At 37.0% G+C, this 21506-nt stretch overlaps 5 protein-coding genes across 5 annotated transcripts; 2 read left to right on the top strand and 3 right to left on the bottom strand.

Moving 5' to 3' along the window:
• Nucleotides 1-4205: 4205 nt before the first annotated feature.
• Nucleotides 4206-5264, bottom strand: GUITHDRAFT_149031 (hypothetical protein; the record flags this gene model as incomplete). The annotated part of the gene is made up of 1 exon (XM_005818772.1): nucleotides 4206-5264. One exon carries the CDS (start codon nucleotides 5262-5264, stop codon nucleotides 4206-4208), a length of 1059 nt encoding a protein of 352 aa, XP_005818829.1.
• Nucleotides 5265-5600: 336 nt separating this feature from the next.
• GUITHDRAFT_82757 (hypothetical protein) lies at nucleotides 5601-6014 on the bottom strand (the record flags this gene model as incomplete). Its single annotated transcript, XM_005818771.1, has 1 exon — nucleotides 5601-6014. One exon carries the CDS (start codon nucleotides 6012-6014, stop codon nucleotides 5601-5603), a length of 414 nt encoding a protein of 137 aa, XP_005818828.1.
• Nucleotides 6015-7706: 1692 nt separating this feature from the next.
• GUITHDRAFT_121964 (hypothetical protein) lies at nucleotides 7707-8944 on the top strand (the record flags this gene model as incomplete). The annotated part of the gene is made up of 3 exons (XM_005818770.1): nucleotides 7707-7856; nucleotides 8297-8372; nucleotides 8433-8944. 3 exons carry the CDS (start codon nucleotides 7707-7709, stop codon nucleotides 8942-8944), a joined length of 738 nt encoding a protein of 245 aa, XP_005818827.1.
• Nucleotides 8945-10832: 1888 nt separating this feature from the next.
• On the top strand, nucleotides 10833-13028 carry GUITHDRAFT_121963 (hypothetical protein; the record flags this gene model as incomplete). The annotated part of the gene is made up of 1 exon (XM_005818769.1): nucleotides 10833-13028. The coding sequence occupies one exon, from the start codon at nucleotides 10833-10835 to the stop codon at nucleotides 13026-13028; it is 2196 nt and encodes a 731-aa protein (XP_005818826.1).
• Nucleotides 13029-14776: 1748 nt separating this feature from the next.
• Nucleotides 14777-15698, bottom strand: GUITHDRAFT_149029 (hypothetical protein; the record flags this gene model as incomplete). The annotated part of the gene is made up of 2 exons (XM_005818768.1): nucleotides 14777-14979; nucleotides 15077-15698. 2 exons carry the CDS (start codon nucleotides 15696-15698, stop codon nucleotides 14777-14779), a joined length of 825 nt encoding a protein of 274 aa, XP_005818825.1.
• Between the last annotated feature and the right edge of the window lie 5808 nt (nucleotides 15699-21506).

Raw genomic sequence — 21506 nt, 5'->3', positions numbered from 1 at the left:
TGCCATTTGTGAAGGGAAATAGGTTGCCCTTGCACATGTTCAACAATTATCCTATAAATGATCATCCACAGCATCTTATTGATATTGGGCTTCATCCGAAAATAGTGCACAATCTTGTAATGTTCAACAACACCCTCATGGCTCTTACGGAATGGTACAACCCATACATTGAGATGACAAATCCGGACTATCCTATCATAGAATGGATCTCAATAAGAAAGCTGCCATCTTTCATATCTATCTTTCATTATTTCAAGGAGCTGTGCCCATTTATCCGAGTTATGGAGGAACCTCACGAGATTTATCACAAGAATTTCATGGGCCTGTTGGAACCTGTATGCACCAATGAAGAATTCTTCAATAAGAGTGATTTTTGGAATGATATAAGGAAAAAACCATGTGGTGATGCCTCAAGATTTATGGAGATCTACGATGCGTACGTCACATCTTTCACTAGCATGAACAAGGACATATCTTATATCAATATAAGCAGTGAACCATCCTTTGATAGGATTGATGAACTGCCAGACAGCCAAGAAGCAGCTAATGATGATACAAGGACAGGATTGGAAGAATCAGACAATGATGGGCAGGAAACAAGCAATTACACAATACCCTCTGCTGCTCCATATATAAGGGATGACAACACCCCTACAGAGGAGATATCCTTATCACAAGGGAGCTCTAAGGTTTCTAATTTTATAGATCATGCACTATCCAATCTTGACAAGCCAAGCGGCTCTTACAAGGACTTTCTGCTGTGTAAGCCCTTAAATCACATGCTCTCTCTATTTATTGACATCTATTCAAGCAGCACAAGCACAAGCACATGCAAACGAGGAGTGCACAATCCAATCAAACACAGACCCTCAGCAGCAGTATCCGTGCTATGAGCAAGATGAACCTACCCAGAGAAGGATTATTCAAGCAGAGGCCCTTCAAACAGAACTCCTCAAGAGGAGGGCAAATAAACAGCAGGCTATCGACAAGCAAGCTCCAACAGACAATCCACCTGAGAGTATTCAGGATGATTATATCCTATCTCAACTAATCTTGCTCTGCAGAGAAACGCAAAAAAACAACGAGACAAAGGCCTGAAGCCAATACGCAGCAGGTCCTACCTATAAATCTGCAAACAGGTATGTGCATTGCACAATTCACACAACATCTAAAAGGCATTCTTTTACAGATCTCAATAACATAAACGTGCTCTTCAGCATGCTGATCACAAATCAAAACAGCATTATGAGCTCGATGCAATCCTTCATTCAACAACTAATATTGCGCAATCCAGGTATTGAGGACAACACAGCACATAGTCTAAGACAGATCTTACGGGAACACTATTTGTTTCTAGTGCAGCAATTAGATAATCTACAACCTGTTTCTCAAGATAATCCATAAAGTAATGGGCTGTGTATTCTCTCTTCTTCCGAGCAATAGTCTGGTCATCTTGGTATTTTTGAACCCAACGCATAAGGGTAGTTCTTGGAACTGAGAAGAGTTCAGAAGTTTCCATATAGTTTTGATTTGTAAGAAAGTGTTAAATAGCTCTAATTTTGAGATCAAGGCTAAGGTGAGTCATATTACCAGAAGTGTCCATTTTAAACCTTCAAGGGAGGAAATATTCAAACGGCTACAAACAAACCTTAGCAAGGCGAGGTGTGCGTCAGGAGCTATCCGTATGAATGCCTTGAAGGAGGTCCATGAGCATTGAGATATCAGATCCATAAATAATTCATGTGATAAAAACATCAATTTTGTTTTTATTTCATATATAAAAGATGATTTTTTGTATAAAAGGAGAGAGGAATACTGGAACTAAGTTTTTAAGGAAGATAGTTGAGAAATATTTTGAGAGTGATTATCAGAATATAAATGAATCTGGATTGGATGCAGATGGGTACTATGGTTGGAAACATGGTGAATTATCAGATGAAGAGTATAAAAGGTTAGAGAGGGATAACGCTATATTATTGATAATCTCGAAAAACATTGAGTCGTGGCTTGTATCAATATTCAATAAGCCTTACGGTTTAACAAAAGTTGCAGATGATTTCAAGTCATTTATAAAAGGAGATGTTGAATTGTACGAGACAGATACATGGTTAAATGAATATAGTCGTATGTTTAATGACTGTATGATAAATAGAAACCATAAAAATGTTTATGATATGTATTTCAATAAGTACAATAATTGGTTTGACATAAGCAAGAGAATGAGAAGATCCTTGTATATTAAATATGAGGATTTACTAGATGACCATTTCAATATAGTGAGAAAGATATCTGAGGCGCTAAATTTGCCAATAAAGAGCGACAGAGACCCCTCATTAAATGTTTATAACAGAAAGGATTACTATGCTCAAAAAAAGTATCTAGAGATGTATTCTGCAGCTGACATATTGTTGTTGAAAGATAAGATCTCTATGTATGATAATATGGACATATTGTGTGGATTGAGATAAGGATCAACAGCAAAGATATGCTCTTCAACCCCTTGGGTATAAATTTGTTTACAAAGGTAGGATTTTGTTTCTTTTATATTTTAGTGAGGCGAGTTCGGATAATTGGTGTACAGATGTATGATATTCGAATGAACAAAATCATTATGTAGTTATTTTGTTTGTTCTTTATTCAAGTTTGATATCACATAAATCATAAAAAATTTGTAAGCTTGGCAACAGCAGATATCATATGCTGATATCAAAGAAGAAACTCTTCATCTGCAACCACGGCCTGAACACCTTGTTGTAATAACTTGTAAATTCATAATCAAGCCTTGTTTTAACTATGTTATTGCGGAATGTCTCTCTCTCTTCCTTTGAAAGTCTAGGAAAGAATATCACATTGTATAAATACAGCAGCTTTTTCTGGAAATTGCTTATGAATAAGTCCTTGAATGCCTTATAGCTCATTCTTTTCACTGTGTTATCAATGTATACATATATTGCATCCTGCATAATCCTTATGTTATGATTTGTTGCGAGATCATCATTCATGTATACGTGTTCTGTATACTTTTGTATATCATAATCGATACACATCTGTTTTAGCAATCTATCTTTTATTGTGAAGATGATTTCATTGCCAAAACTCACAATAGATGAGAGATCTATGCTGCTTGTCCTAAAACATTCCAATAGCGTTTTGAAGATTGTTTCTTTTTCAGAAATATATTCTATAAACTCTAATATATTTTGCAATATCTTTGTTCTGTGATTATCATCATTTGCTTCATTATATAGAGTTACATAGATTATCCTTACAAGTTTGCATAGATAATCAAGTTCTGAAAAAAATATCTGCCTGTATATGTTTTTGTCCTTGTTGTAATTGCAATGTATTGTAGGCTTTATAAACATCACAACAATCTCAAAAGGTTCCTTTTTGATCTTGGTTAGGAAACATCGATTTATAAAATCAATGTCTTGTTGTTGAATGCCACAGCTGAACCTATACATATCATAGAACTCATTGTATTTTTGTTGATAGAGATCCATTGTTTATACTATATTACACTCTTTGCCTAATATCAATTTGTTTATTTTCGAAGCAGCAAATCAGAATGTAATGAAGTCTTTAGTGAGTGTTATCTCATTTATGTATAAATACATAACAAATTGTGTTTGGATGCTATAAGACCAACCTCTGTGATAAATAGATTGTAATACATAAAGATATATCCTTATTCATGAATAAAAACCAGCATGGATCACAGTCCTGAAAAGCATATCATATCTATATATCCCAGAAGAAACATTAGAAGCCACTATATACGCAGGATTGTCCGTCTGACACATAATGACATCGCTCAGCTCTTTCATCTCAAACAGAGAGATGCTGCTAACACTCTCGGAATCTCACTCACATCATTGAAAAAGGCATGCAAGGATCTTGGCATCTATAGCTGGCCATACAAGAAGCCTAGGTCCCATATAGTGCCTAAGCGCTTTAAGGACATCACATGGCTTAGATGTTTCCTAAACTTTGACCCAAACCAAGATGGTGTCTAGGATATCTTTTGAGTGCACATATAAATGAATTTGAACATTCTTCTAGCAGCAATATATAGATAGATCCATACTCAAACCATTCAAATACGAACAAAAAGAAATAAAAGTCAATAAAAGTCTACATTATTTTTGGGAGAGATTGATTACTCCTTTGAAGCAGTCTTTACATGAGATATAAATTTATTTGTGTCAGACATATTCCATGACCACCTCTATGTATTTCCTGGTGATGATAGCTCTCTGCATGTATTTGGCATATGTGCAAGACTTATCGAGGATGTTGATAATATATGACTCAACTATCAGATGGATCATCCATATGGTGCTTTCATTCAATATTGGAGCCTGTGGGTCTGATAGCATATTGATCCAAATGACAATGGTCTCATGTTGGATTTTGGTATCTTTCTTGAACTGCTCAACTATTGTCTTCAATGATATATCATTATTTTCGAACCACGACTCATAACACTGTGTCAAGAGCTGATTTGCAAGCATATTTTTATGCAGCACCGTATAAAGATAGTCATAGTCATGTGAACATTTGGTGTCTTTATGGATGATCTTCAGGATTCTATTCAACAGGCCTGCAGCAAGAGACTGTATGTGTTGCATAGCATCGGGTGCTACCCGTTTACAAGTTCCACGGATCTTAGATATGAGATTGTCGTAAATGCTCTTTGTCAATGGCGGCAAGGCCTCCATCTCTATAGATGTGGGTTCGTATTTATGTCTATAGAACATATTCCTGTAGGAGATGGTCTTGTCTATGACAGATTTGACAAAGTCTAGCTTGTATCCATTTCTCACATTTTGAAATGAGAATGTGTTGAACAGGTCGCTCAAGATCAGGCCTAAAACTGCTTGTAGGGCAATATAGGCCTCATTGCATACCCTTATGTTCGGATAGGAATTCTTGAACATCTCTTGGAATGTGTTTGCCTTGAACTCAATATCTTGCATTTTAGCCATAGCAGCATTTGCAGTTAGATTGCATTTATGGATAAGATAATTGTAATATTTGATAACTTGGTTGACCTTTGTTTTTACAGGCATCTCATAAGAAATACTGAGTATCATCTGTATACCAACAAGCATATCAACCAATCGCATTGTCTTGTACTTGGGGTCCTTGATATGAACAGCAGCATCAATGAAGGCTTGCACAAGTTGGCGGAGGATTTTTTCGAGATAATCAACAGCATCTTCATGTACAATGCGTTTGTGTTCCCATTTTATCCTATACATGATCTGTTCTTTGAGAGTAACTGGTTCTGGAGAAGAAATCAAAGTGTCCATTTATTAGATATCTTACATATTTTCTTGAACACTTTAGTCTGAAGCACATGATTGTTGATTATTCTTATATAGTATTCCTCAACATGCCTGCATATGATTATAATATAAAGAGATTTTCCATAGAAAGAAAGCGTATTCTGAGGTTGTATGTTGTCATCTACATCAGTGTTTTTATTTTAGGATCTAATGCAATGTCACAACACATCATCATATGATGTCTACAAGATATTCATACAGAGTGTCATGATAAAAAAAATTTATCAAACTTAACGCATCGATCCATGATCATCCTGTGCTCCCAAATCCATTCTCACCCCTATCGGTATCATTTATCTCATTTACAACCTCTATGTCAGGCGTTTCAATGTGTATCAAGGCCATCTGAGCAATCTTGTCGTGCTTCTCAATATGATATGCACTATCACTGTGATTGTACAACAATACCTTGATAGACCCCCTATAGTCTGAGTCAACAATCCCCGCACCAACCTGCAGCCCGTGTTTCAATGATAGACCAGACCTTGACAGGATTTGCAACATGAATTGATTAGGGAATTCAACATAGACTCCTGTATCAAACATTCTCCTAGAATGGGCTGGAATTGTGCCCTCTTCATTGCTGTAGAGATCATAGCAGGCACTCCCCTCTGTTGCTCTTTTAGGGATTGTAGCACCATCTTGCAATTTAACCTTCAACATAATGTTTTATAACAAAATAAAGCTAATGTTTATATATTTTTGTATCATATAATCAAAATAATGAAAAAAAGCAATACAGCAATGAGCAGCCATAATAGATCATCACCAAGTCAAGGCAACAATGGAGGAGGGTACCTTAAGATGATACGCAGTGATCTGAATGATATTGCAAATCTGTTTGAACAATTAGGGGAAGAAAGAGAGAGATGCAAGAGACACATTACACCAATATGCCAGATGTTGATCAAGAATTCATATATACAGATAAATCTTAAGATTGGCCGTATCTCCAATAGCATAAAATCAATCAAGGCATTGAATGCTTCAGGTGGAGGTCTCAGCAGCCTTATGAATTATTCTATGAAGAAAGGGAGAGCTCCAATGTCTAACCTCATAAGGGATGTAGCAAAGGGCATCCGAGATACATTGCCTCTATTGTCAGATACAAGCATCCCATACAAAGAGAGATCGGTCATTGCTCAGACAACTCTACACACAACCAATGAATTCTTTACAAGAACACTGGTCCCAGATCTTATGCAAAAGGGTCTGCTATTGGTGCATGTTCCAATCGAGGAAGAGGTATCAGATGAGGTTAACAATCTATTGCGTGAGATCCAAGAGGAGATTGCAGATGAACAGTCATTTGCAAGCTCTATGGCCGATCTCCATCCGCCAAGAAGATAATCACAATGAATAATATATCCGCTTTATATTTCTTTTTTGTATGTACCTTTCACAGCGTTCACATGGTATTGATTTCATCAGGTTGTTGTTCTTATCAATCCGTACAACATACATTGTAAGGTTCTTCATATTGGTGTGTTGCTTATCAACATTGTTTATAGCCGATACCTCTGCGTGGATGCTGAAACACAACTTAAGACTGTTTGATCTAAAATTGTAACCTCTTGCTATGATCTTATTGTTGCAAGCGATCACACACCCATGTTTCTTTGTCATAGTTGACTTGTTGGCTTCATCTACGGCTGCTCTTAGGAATATCATGTGTTTGTTTGCAATCATAATAAATCCTTTGTATAAATCTTTATATACTATTGTTTATCACATCACTGTTGTCCTTTACACTCTCATTTACAATCTTTATAAGAGTTCCTGCAACATATGATACTACAGATCCTATCATTCCAAGCACGAGTGTTATAAGAAAAGATACTTTGCCATTTCTATAGGTCATCTGCAATAATCCTAGAAGCAACAATGGGATGATTATCGATATGTATGCATTGAGAACTGTTGGTCTGTCTGTAATGTATAGATATATAACTAGGGATAGTGTTCCAAAGAAAACAAAGGCTAGTATATTGTATAATGAATGAAGGATAAGCCCCCAATCCAATATCTGTTTGGTCTCCATCAGCTTGCTATTGAAGTATGAGATAGCCATGCTGATAGAATCACCAATGATTGCTATAAGAATTATGATCATTATCAGTTTCTTGTCAAAGTCTGCAGCACCTAATCCAATCATGAGATTGAAACAGGTAATCACACCGTCTGTGCCACTAAGTATTACAGGCTCTATAAAGTTATACATTTATTCCTAGTGATGTTTATTTTGTTCTCTATTTAGAATATCTTGTGTATTTACACCAATATACCATATAAGAGTAAATCATAATAACTTATGAAGTTGGAGCAATGAGCCTTCTATACATCAATCATATGCCTATGAAGGCCAGACCACTGCTTGCACTCAGGATGCAGCAGAATGATATGCCACCTTACAATCATTTTATCCCGCAAAGGCCTATCCCAATAATCTTCTCTTCCTTCTTTGTAGGGGAGGTTCCTACCTATCCAGACATTGTTGACTACAAGGTAAAGCCTTCTCCTTACAAGACTATAAAGGAGATCACTCTATTCCTTCTAAGCCGCATGGAGACACGAGACGTAGATAGTGTTCTCCGGTTCTCACTAAAGAAGGATTTGATGTTCCCAGAGATGATAAGAGAATATGAGATTGTACAGGTGTTTGACTATGATACAAATGTGCTTATCAACAAGAAACCTTATAAATTCAAGTTTGTAAAACATGATCACTGTTGGATGCTTTATGATATTCAAGAATTATGGTAGGCAATATTCATGCTCTCTTTTTAGACCTTTGAAAGGTGTATAAGAGTAAAAGAAAAATGATATATAATAATATAGATTAGAGTAGAACAATGTTTGTTTTAGTGAAATTCAAGACTATTGTCCATATATCTCCAAGTGATCTACAAAGAAACATCAATGAATTGGTGTTGAGCAAATTAAAGGACAAGATTGAGGGCAAGTGCATGAAGCATGGCTATGTCAAGAAGGGCAGTGTCAGTATAATAAAGAGGTCTGGTGGTGAGATTATCAAACAGCATTTCAATGGTCAGCTGTGTTACAATATTGTTTGCAATGCAGAGATATGCAATCCATCTATAGGAACAGTGTTGAGAAGCCGTATTGTTGCAATCAATCATACAGCAGCAAAGGCGGAATATACCTACAATGGTGATGTAATCATCGAATTCTTAATCCCAAGGATCACGGCGGGCATTGTTTCTGAGATTGATATTGATACTCTCAAGGTTGGTGACATGGTCAATGTAGAGGTGTATGGTGGAAAGAAATACAAATTGAATGATACATGCATCAACATAATTGGGAAGATAATAAAGGATGATAAAGAGATCAATCAAGACTTTGTTTGTGAAAAGGATGAATACACCGAGGAAGAACCTAAATATGAGGATGAAGAGATCGAGCAAGAGGAAGAGGATGATGATGATGATAATAAGTCTGCAACCGATGATAAGGATGATGATGATAGTGAGATCAACAATGATATTGATGCCGATGATGACATTGAGCAAATTGATGAATTTGATGATCTTCCAGATGAGGCTGATGATATTAACTTTGATGATGATTAGATCTGACAAACCATATAAGGTTTAGAGTGATATATTATATAAAGATGGATGAAGATCGTAAGGAAACCTGTATGAAAATCAAGGCAGAATTGGACACATTGAGCACTGCAGAGGTTGAAGAATTATTTAAGATATTGCATTCAAGCAATACATCATATAGTAGGAACAACAATGGAGTTTTTATTAATCTATCATGGTTGTCAGAAGAGGTATTGTTGAAGATCAGACACTATATTGATTTTTGTAGTGAATCTCGGAAGGAGATAAACAAATATGAGAGCATGCGCCAAAATCTGAACATGGATATTAGCGCCACCGAAGGTGAGGAGGAGATTGTTCAAGAGAATGCTCAAGATGAGATCAAAGAGGAATATGCAGAGAAAGATGATACTAAGGAGATTAAGAAAACAAACACCAACACAAAATTCTATCTGATGAAAAAGAAATTTCAAAAATGCACAAGCTCAACAAACAAGCTCATTGAAGACACACTAACATACGATGATGTCATATTGTCTAGGCAAACCATATAAACATTCTTTGCAGAATATATACAAAACATGGAATTGATTAGAGCAGCAATTGATCAAACAAAAGAATTTGATTATTTTATTCCAACACAGAGATCTATTTATCATAAATGGTCCCTGATTAAAGAACAACCAACAGCAAAAAACAAGAATACAAAAAAGAGAGAATATATGAAGATGAGATCAAGCCATGTGATGGACAGGTTGAAAGAGATGAGATTAAGCCATATGATCGACAGATTGAAAGAGATGAGATCCAGCCATGTGATGGGCAGGAGATTGAAGAAAAATGGTTGATGAAAATATTGTGAATGATACAAACAATATCAAGATTGTGAAGAAGAACATAACCCTTATGAAGAAGAAACTTCCACCGATTGATTTCTTGATAGATTTCTTAGGATTGGATAATGACAAAGAATATGTCATGGAATATATCAAGAAATATCTTGACAACAAGGAGGTCCAGAAGTTTCTAACCATCAAGGGAACATCAAGTGTAATGACAGGAATAGTTGAGAACAAATGGAATGTCTATGTGTGCCGTCTTTTATCATATGTACTTGATATCTCTTTCATTTATAGGAAAGCAGTAATAAATCTGTCAGATTATCAAGGAGAGAGCTATATGGTATGATAAAAAAATGAAGCATATAAGAGATTTTTGTATATTATTAAAGTAAGAATTGATGATGGATGAGGTATTAAAAAGGTTTGATGCTTCGTCTAATGTAACCTTTGAGATTATATATTCTGATGGTCTTCTCAATGGTGCAAATTTTGATATGTTCAATAATGTTCTTTCGGCAAAAAATTTGAAGAGAGATATCGATGAACAGATATTAGAGATCCTTGATGATAAGGGAATATTGGTAGTGAAGGGAGTTACGGATATCAAAGAATATACACAAGGAAACATGGAATGTGTAGAGAGATATCACAAGGTTATCGATTATGAAGAGAATTTCAAGGATTATTACGAGTCTGCATTCAAGGCAGTCCTCTTCAAGTTATCAAATAATGATGCATTAGATTATTCAAATGAGGGATTAAAGTCCTTCTCTCTCAAAAAAAGAGTTACATATTATGATGACAATTGTGATTACATTGTTGAGGTATGTAAGAATGGCCTGCGACCTGCAAGAACATTCAAAGAGAGCAAGGCCATGCTCGCAAACTACACATACTATTTCAAGATAGTTGTAAAGAACAACAAGATTGATATTGATGAAACCCTCAAGCTGATGGAATTTGCATTGTATGGTAATATTCGGCCATTATTGATGGCAAAACAGAATTCAGTTTTAGATCAATACTCTGCATGCATAAAATTCATGCTGAATGATCGATTGCAGACCATGACAAATGATGTTATATTGATCACACCAAAGCCCATAACATTAGAGAGGATCAATATGGGAAGGGCTGACAATCTTGGCTATATATCTATTATGAAGAATTATGCAGTGAGTGAGAAAGCAGATGGAGAGAGGTTCCTGTTATTTGTTGATAAAGATGGTGAGGCCTTCCTTATCAACAACATAAAGAATGTGAGAGGCACAGGCCTGAATGCACCTGCACTCAAGAATAGCCTATTTGATGGCGAACTGGTCTTATGTTCAGAGCGCAAGAACGATTCCACGCATGATCTGTTTGCAATATTCGATGTTTATCTTCTAAATGGAAAATCTGTGAAGGACCTGCCTCTTATTCCCGATAGATATGATATAATGAAGAAACATGTGAGCATGATGAAGACTACATCATCTCATGAATTTGTGGTTAAGCAACAGCTCTATGCATCTGATGGAGAAACAATCCTTGATAAGTGCAATGAGATCTTAAGCAATCACAGTTCATACAATTATAAGATTGATGGGCTGGTATTCACTCCAATGAAGCTCCCAGTATTTGGTTATTATGCAAACAAGCCAGTGAGTGTCTCTGCAAACATGAAATGGGATAGGGTATTCAAATGGAAACCACCCGAGCAGAACACAATCGAGTTTATTGTGAAGGAGACGGGCATATTCCATACCTATGGAGATGGGAGCAGGTACAAGGAATTCCAATTGTATGTTGGTTTCAATATTGAGAACAATGAGATGATTGATGTATTGACAGGCTTGACAAGAAGATATGATAAGCGATATAAGCCACGGAATAGGAATTCTATCTATGAGCTCCGTGAGTACATTCTAGAGGGTAAGGCACAGAAGGCTCATATTGCAGTAAATGAGAATACTGGGAATTGCTATACAACTGATACAAATGAGCTTGTACTGAACAACAGCGTGGTTGAATTCTCATACAATACACAGAATGTGATGTTATCGAATGAGAGGCGTTGGATTGCAAACAGGATAAGACATGACAAGAACAGGATCTACAACTTCGGATCAGGTCCCATCACAAAGACTGCAAATGATTGGGATGTGGCAATGAACATATGGCGCTCTATCTCAAAGCCTATTACATACGATATGATCACTGGTAAGACATCTATTGAATTTTCAGAGAGCGATATTGATGTTGAGCTGTCCAGCGATGATAAGTATTACAACAGGTTCAATGACAAGGATAGCAGCAAGCTTATATCATCTAAGATGATCTTCTTCCATAATAGGATAATCAAGTCCATGCTATATGAATATCCTGCTATAAAGGGAGGCAATCGTGGAAACATCATAGAACTGGCTTGTGGTCAGGGTTCTGATATAGATCGTTGGATGTTTGCACGATATAAGTTTGTCTTTGGTGTAGATTATGTCAAAGACAACATAGAAAATCCTGTGAGTGGTATATACAAGAGATTGCTCACCAAATATTACAAGACAAAAAAAGAAAACAAGGATAGATATTTTCCAACGATGATATTTGTTATTGGGGATTGCAAGCATAAGCTAGAATCAGGAGAGGCAGCTAAGGGCCTTGATAAGACAAGTGAGGATATCTTGAAGATTGTTTTAGGAAAGAGAGGTTATTCAGACAAGAAGTTTAGCCATCTAAATATCTTTAATGATTATCACAATGTGTCATTCGATGTTGCCTCTTGCATGTTCTCTATCCACTATTTCTTCCAGGATGAGGCAAGCCTAGGTGGCTTCCTCAACAATGTAGTATCAAATCTGAAGAAGGATGGTGTCTTCATATGCACCTTTATGGATGGAAAGACCGTTGAGGATAAATTGCATTCAAACCATGGATCGTTGCTTGGGATTGATCCGACAAGTGAGGCAGTTGTTTGGGCAATCAAGAGGAACTATTCAGAGAACCAGAGAAGTCCTTATGGAAAACAGATAAATGTCTACATAGAAAATTCAGGAAAGTTCATTGCTGAAAACCTTGTCAGTTTCAGTCTCCTAGAAAATAAATGCAATGAGGTTGGATTGAAATTAGAATCATCTGAGATGTTTGAGACCACATTTAATAAAACTATATCAAGCACAAACGATAAATATATCAAGGATAATCTTCAGCTATTGGATAATGATCCAAATCTTAAAGAATTCAGCTTCTTGAACAGATGGGCTATCTTTAGGAAGATCAATTAGAGATATCCTCTTATCAATTCAAATTTTTCAATAACATTTTCAGGAATATCAAATGTTTTATTTATTGCAATGAGCTTAATCAATGATATGATATTCTTGACATTATTATCTTTACATAAATACTCCATTACATGCTCTGGTTTTATGATTGCTTTTGTATCCTTATACTTTGTTATCTGATGATACCTTAGTTGGGCTAAATGAAACTGCAACTTGGGAGGCAGCTTCTTATCTATCTCTTTTGACATCTTAAATCTATTGTATTTTGGATAATATGATGTTGTGGTGATATACATCTTGTATATGAGATCACATAATGTATGCATGCATGTATCAATCAAATCCTGTGCATCTATCTCATTTCCATTGTTATCTACAGAGAGCTCAATATTGTGCTCTTTTATATACTCATTTATGGAATAATTCTCCCTCTGTTGTTGATATATCCAGATTAGATTTCTCCAAGGATTTGGATTGCAATGATCTGTCTCCTCACGAAACAGGAGAGACTTGGATGAAACCTTAAGGACCTTCTTATTATCTCTTATCACAATGAAACCATATGTTTTGTTGTTGCGTATATAATCAATTGCCTGCATAGGGTCATCAAACACATCTGGATACATTATCCCAATATCTGACAGGGCATGCCTATGGTTTATCTGACTACCAAATTTTATCTTTGTGCTAATATGAAATATCTTCTTGTATCCCTCACCAAGCTCCTCTCTATAATCAATGAATTTGGTATTCTCATGGTGCACAAGAGCAAACTCATAAACATGCTCCTTGTTCAGATATGTAACAAAATGCTCTCTTACATTCTCTTGCACACTGGGGAATAACTCCTGCAATGCCTCATTAAACATTGTACCATGCCTCTTTGTAGGATGTGAAAATTTGGAGCTATCCACCGATGTACAGCTTGTGGTGCTAAAGAACCAATTATCATTATTGAAATAAACATATATCAGAGTAGAATCATATGCAATCTCACATACATCATTATCATCTGGTTCATACTCCTCATCACTCATCCTTAATGGGATGCTGGTAGAACAAGATAGCACTGCATTGTCTGTATTTGCAAAATCAAATATCACACTCCTACACTCATCATATAGCTCTTGGAAATCTTCGGTATTGTTTCTCTTGTATGTATTGTGCAATAGAACCATGGTAGGATTGTTGCTAAATCTCTTTATCTGTAGCTTTGGCCAATAGTGTTTATCTCTCAATACTGTTAAGAGGCTATTGCTATAGGAAATATCTTTCTCTTCATACACCTGTTTTGTAGTCTCAACCAATGATTTTAACAATTGTGACATATTTATATATTGTACACAATATAGTCTTAAGTGCTTTCATTTTTTATCCATATCTGGATGGAATTGTTTAAAGAACTTTAATCCAATATATTCCGATGCACTCTTAACAGTCTCTTCATTGTTCTCTATCTTTCTCCTCATATCCATCATACACTTGAAATTGTCTATATCAAAACTAGATTGAAACAAAGTATTGAATAGTGTTGGATATCTCTCACTGAAGAATGCATATTTCTGTGCATATATCTCTCTCAATCTGTCTATGTCCTTTCCATCCTTGACCTTTGTATGTATCTCTATGACAATATTCAACAATTCTTCAGATGTTAATCCATCCTGCACAAAATCAGCAGACATATCAAGAATTTATTATATGACATAAATAAAAAAATGACTTTAAAATATACATACATAGAGAATTCAGATGTAAATATACCACCAGCAGATGATGGGCGTGGGATTTATGTTGGCAAGGTTGATCCCAATGAATATCCTAAGCATATCACCCCTGAAGCCGAGGAATACATGAAACACTTCAGTGTTCCCTGGCAAATACCCGGATATACAAGAACTGGAAACAACAGCATAAATGATTATATCGATACCACACACGGGATCACTTGCTATTCGCAAATTTTATAGCAATGCTCTTAACATGCAATGATAGGAAATCACAAATGTATTGATATGCCTCATTCACCTGCTCAAATGTAATAGCACCTGTGATGAGTATGCTCCCACTCTCGAACACTGCAATTGTTATCTTTTTTATATCGCTTATCACACCCTTGGTTGGGACAGGCTTTGATAGATCTCTTTTTCCCTTATTGTCAGGATTGTCCTTGTTCCACCAATACTCAATCTTAACACCAGGATAGGTATTTGCATTGAACCAGGCAATGATCTCATTCTTCTCAATAAGAAGCCTATGCAGCTCCTTACGCTTCAAATAGAACCTCTCGGTCATTTCCGGATCCTGATATACCCTAAAATCCGTATTAATGAGCCTAACCTTGAAATTATCATACTTTATCTTCTTGTAATCAATAGATATAATCTGTATATCCTTCATTGCAATGCTCTGTATCTCTCTCAAGATTGCCTCCACGGCTGGGATTGTATCCTCAAATGATCTAGATCCCGTCATCTGTATATTCCCATTCTGGAATACCTTGACATTTGGATAGTATCCATCATCTATCTTGAACAAGAATGATATCTGATTGTCAAACTTCCTCCTGTTCTTCTTATAGGCAGTCCTCCGCTTCTTGTTCGGATACTCTCCGCGTGTTATATCCTGTTGGGTCTCCTTATCAACACACTGTGTCCAAACAAAATTCATATTGCCATCCCTGATTGTTATGTTATGGAATAACAACATCAGATCTATCTTCACTTTTGATCCATCATCAATGTTGATTATATCAAAGTTTGATGTGATTGTTGATACCCTATATGGAGAAAAGTATAACATACTCATCTCCATTTCATGGTACTTAAAGAAACTTTATTGCTTATATCATTTTTGTTCAGATATCTTCTTATCGATGGATCCCTTGTTGGTCTTCTTGCTGATATATGATGTATTCAATATCTCATTGCTTGGATTTATCGCGATCATAGGTGGTATGTTTATTATGTGAGATCTCTCATAATCCTGATGCACCCCGCGAAATTCCTCTATATTCATTGGCCCACCAAACATCTCTAATAGATATCTCGATGGCGCTGGCCTTATCTTCTCTTTGTATCCATGTCTCGAAGCCAACATATTGATAAGAGAATTTATATACCATACTCTATCACTCTTGCAATTCATTGAAAAATTGTATGCAGATGCACATTGGAATGAACAGAATGTCCCATAGACCGTAAAGAACCCCTTCAGATGATTATAATATAAGGGAAGGCTGCAGGAGAAATTTGTTATATCATGACAACACCAAAAACATACAGACCTTGTGCTGTTTGCACAGGTCTCCTCATTTATCTGTCCCGCCTCATTTGCAAACACATCCGATGGCTCATACGCCTTGGGTTCCGTATCGCTATTCACATTGTCATTGTTTATCACACTGTTAATAAAAATGTCACTTAGATGCAACTGCAATACATAGTTATCATCAATCTGCTTCGTTGCAAACAAAGAATCCACTGTCTTGTTCTTTATAACAGGTTCTTTAAGGATCTTCTTCCTTGGCATCTTTCATAACTATTATATGTATATCATACTATCTTCTTTATATATGTTGTTAGATTTGAGAATTGATCGATCACAGTCTTCTTAGGATCCTTTGTTGGATTGCTCTCCAATGCACTTATATCATTGTTATGCACCTCTTTTATACACCTTATCCGCATCTCCTTCACCTCCTCTCTTAAAGATGATATTGCATCAATAAAAATCCATAGCATGTATATTATAAACGCCCATACCAATAACGATATAAGATCCATAATGTTCTTATTTTATATTATCAATATATTTTTGAAGCCCTCCTCCAATGATGGCTTATCGAACATCTTTGTATAGTTCCTAAATACTGAGTTAGGCACCTTGTTTGGTCTGTGCCTGTTCCTTCTATTCGATATGTAGTTATCTGTGCTTATGTGGATACATCGAACCTCCACTCCTCTCTGCATCCCTATCCTAATATATCTCTGTCTGCACAATCTTGATGGATTTGTTGCATCTACAATCACAGATTTCCCCAAATCTAGCTCTTCACACAACCTCTTCAATAATCTTCCCTTCATCTCATCATTATGCAATATAACATAGCTCTCTCTGTTCGAATAATTCTTTATCGCATATGTTGTCTTGCCCGAACCAGGATATCCTACCAATACAACTATCTCTGGTGTTTCACGCTTTATATCATAAACAGGAAACAATCGATAGCAGTAAGTCATCCTCACGCCCAATCTCTTGCAGAATTCAATATTCAAATCCTCATCCACACTATTTGATACAAATACAGATCGCTCCGATAATGTATATGATATCAATCCTAATGTGCTTGGTTTTATGTACTCCTTCTCGTGCACAATCATAGCAAGAAATGGAATATTGTATAATTCTGCAAACCTATCAATATTCTCTTCTATAAATGGACGATATTCATTGAAGAATATCACAGAAAAATCATTACATATATAACTCTTTAATACATCTATCACATTGGATTGTGATAACCTCCAATCATCTGGAGATGATGGCCTCTTATTCTGGATGCATCTCGGAGTTATAACACACCAATCAAAATCAAGGATGATGATGTCTTGTTTTTCCTTGTAATCATTCTTATAGATTGTCTGCATCGCATCTAATAACACAAAGACATGACCCTGATTTCATTTTGTAGATCATCCAATGAAGTTTGATAAATTCCTTATAGTTGCAATCAACAACAACATTACCCAAAATATAAAGATTTTTATTCTGTTGTAAAATTTGTTGTCACTGTTACTTCCTCTATAATCTTCTCAACAAATTTTCTATATCTCTCAGTATCAGGAACATCATCTACTATATTCACATTAATATCAATTGTCTGAAAACAGGTGTGTGAAGCTATGTTTACCATAGTCTCTTGATCAATACCTATTCCATGTAATTTGTATCTAAAGTTTTCATTAGGGATCATTATGTTTCTATTGCCCGTCCAATATATCATCAGCTTTTGAATGAATTCCTCCCAAGTCATTGGATATTTTCTATGGGGATATCTCCTCTTCATATCTCTAACGTGTTCTATAGGATATCCATCTTTATCCATAATCATCCTAATAAAAAACTCAAATATGTAATGGTTTTTGATATTTGCAGAGCTGTTAGTCTTTAATGAATGCGCTCCATTCAAGATCCTTCTTTCAATGATCTCAGGAGTAATCTTTTCTGATGTTATCAGCATGCTTAGATCATATATTCTGATCACTCTATTCAGATAGTTAACATCATCATTGTCCTCAATCTTTTTCAATATGCTCTTGCGGAAGGTTGTAAATGAGGTTGCTCCTACAAACCCTGCCATAAATGCCTCATTAACCTTATCATTCAGAACCCTATCTAGCTTCTCTGTTGCATCTCTTCTTAGATATTCTATATAGTCTCTAGGATTCTCAACATTGTGCTCATTATCACCCTCACCATATGATAATCCAATCATGCTTATGTCAAGATCAGGCTTCATAATATTTAAAACAGAGCTTAACATTCCAAACTCATTCACTGCTAAAAAGATCTTTTCATCATCCGATATCTTGTTATAGAGAATATTATAAAGGATGATCTTTGATAGATTGTAATTCAATCTATAACCAGACCTCATCATTGAGAATACTAAGGCTCCCAAGAATTCATAGAATTGTATCCTATCACTCTCTCTCAATCCAAGTCTTGTCATATCAAGATCCTTGTTCATCTGATAATTGCTTGAATTCTCTGATATTGGAACAAATATTTTGTTGTCCTCCTCATTTATCTCTGTTTCTAACATCCTATATAATTCATTTGATAGACCACCCATATCTACGCCTTGTTCTCCTGTAAAACCTACACGGAATGATGTAGCTTTATATGAGATGTGTTTTGCTATATCTCTCAATGTTAATTCGTTTCTCTTATATTTCAAATAGTATTGCTTCAATGCAGGATCCTGTTTTGAAAACATAAATTGTGTCCTATACATTCTTACCTTTGTATGGAATATCTCCTGAAGATGTTTCGATAATGTTCTCATCCTCTTCTCATCATTGTTGCTTGTTTTCTGTAGTCTGTTGCAGATCTTCTTCATCTTCTTGGCAAATCTTTTATACTCACTGTTCTGTTGTGGATAATTGATTATTCCATCATATGTATTCAGACAATTTTCCACATCTGTTACTCTGTCTGTGCTCACACTATCTATCTTGCTCCTATCATCAGATGACATATTGCCCTTCAATTTATTTAGAAGAGACAGCATCTCCTTTGGAATGCTATCATCCTTGTAGAACTTGTTCCGGTGCATCATTATAAAATCTAGAAGCAATGCATTCTTTGTTGATCCCACAGGTGGATTGCTGTTATTCATTATTGGCAATAACTCTCTAAATACACTTGAAGGTAAATCTCCATTGTTGATAAGCTGTTGGATTCTATTTGCCTCAGTTTGAATCTTGTTCTTTAGTTCATTGAAATATGTCATTGCTGTCCTATATTCTTTTGTATTTCTTAATGCACTTATATTTGTGCCTTTAATAAAATCTATCATCTGTTTTATCATCAATAGAAACGCCATCATATCCTTTACTTTTGCTAGAGGTGGTCCTGTTCTGTACACATCTGCATTGTCCTCTATATATTTTTCCACCCTTTTCTTAATATCTCTCTCCACATCAGAAGATCTATCATTCATGCTTATTAAGCCAAATAATGGTCTTGATAAAAGCTCATCAATATCTGCCATAATTTCATTTATTGTCTGACGATTTGTATTGTTGCTGTTTGTTGGTGCTCTGTTGTTATTGGTTCTTGCATTTGTTCTTCTATTGTTGTTTGTTGTATTAGTTCGTCTGTTGTTGGCTGTTGTCGCTGCATTGTCATTGGTTGGTATGTTATAATTTGTAACACTGTTTGTTGGTATAGTTGAACTCCTGCCCTGTCTTGCGCTATGCCTGCTTGTGTCTATTGTTGTTCTTGATCTTCCCATTGCTGTTAATGTAAATTCCTCATCATATGGGTCATATTGTGTAACCTCCTTGATTGAATCAGGATATAAGCGTATCTTTCTATCTAAACGATTTATTGTTGCAAAATCATTTAATTTGCTCATTGGTGGTGATTTCCACATCTTGTTGTTTCTTACATAATTCTTCCAGGTCTCATCTGTTATAGCCGATGCCTCATTTGAGATTTTTGTTGGTGCCTTAATATCCTCTGGGATGCCATCAACTGTATCTGAACCTAAGAATGGGTTCTCTATATCTATGCATTCTCTTCTCCTTCTTCTGTATTCAGAACGATTTGGCCCTCGTATCTTGATATATCTTCCTGAATGTGGATTGAGTATCCTCTCTTCTCCATTGTTGCCCAATACATTTACCCTATTCATATTGTTATATAAGAGTTCGCATTCAGCGGACATCTTTTTATTCTTTATTAATATTTTTAATCATTATTCATATTGAATGCCATAGGACATTTCTCCCAGGAGGAAGAAAACCTCCCTTGACCCCCCTGTTTCTCGACGGATCCTGCCGGCCGGGCCCGTCAGTAGCCTCCGACCGACTGCAGCCTTCAGCCCCGCCTCAGACCCCCTGGAGGCCCGCCAGGAGGCTAAGTGTCCGGAGATTGGCCGGGGGCCTGATCTCTCCGGGCGGCCGTGACCGGTCAGCGGACCGTGTCAGCAGGCCCGTGACATGTCAGCCGGCTGACAGGGTCCGTGACCCGGCTGACAGGCTCACCTGACCGGTCACGTGACACATCACGTGACCGAGACAAGACTTTTTTATATCGCAGATCCAAAAACCCATAGGACATTTCTCCCAGGGGGAAGAAAACCTCCCTAGACCCCCCTGTTTCTCGACGGATCCTGCCGGCCGGGCCCGTCAGTAGACCGACTGCAGCCTTCAGCCCCGCCTCAGACCCCCTGGAGGCCCGCCAGGAGGCTAAGTGTCCGGAGATTGGCCGGGGGCCTGATCTCTCCGGGCGGCCGTGACCGGTCAGCGGACCGTGTCAGCAGGCCCGTGACATGTCAGCCGGCTGACAGGGTCCGTGACCCGGCTGACAGGCTCACCTGACCGGTCACGTGACACATCACGTGACCGAGACAAGACTTTTTTATATCGCAGATCCAAAAACCCATAGGACATTTCTCCCAGGGGGAAGAAAACCTCCCTTGACCCCCCTGTTTCTCGACGGATCCTGCCGGCCGGGCCCGTCAGTAGACCGACTGCAGCCTTTAGCCCCGCCTCAGACCCCCTGGAGGCCCGCCAGGAGGCTAAGTGTCCGGAGATTGGCCGGGGGCCTGATCTCTCCGGGCGGCCGTGACCGGTCAGCGGACCGTGTCAGCAGGCCCGTGACATGTCAGCCGGCTGACAGGGTCCGTGACCCCGCTGACAGCTCACCTGACCGGTCACGTGACACATCACGTGAACGGAGACAAGA

This window comes from Guillardia theta, assembly GCF_000315625.1.
Source record: "Guillardia theta CCMP2712 unplaced genomic scaffold GUITHscaffold_269, whole genome shotgun sequence".
In the NCBI taxonomy this organism is placed as follows: domain Eukaryota; class Cryptophyceae; order Pyrenomonadales; family Geminigeraceae; genus Guillardia; species Guillardia theta.
The sequence above is the reverse complement of the archived record's forward strand: the minus strand, read 5'-3'. Positions and strand labels throughout refer to the sequence as shown.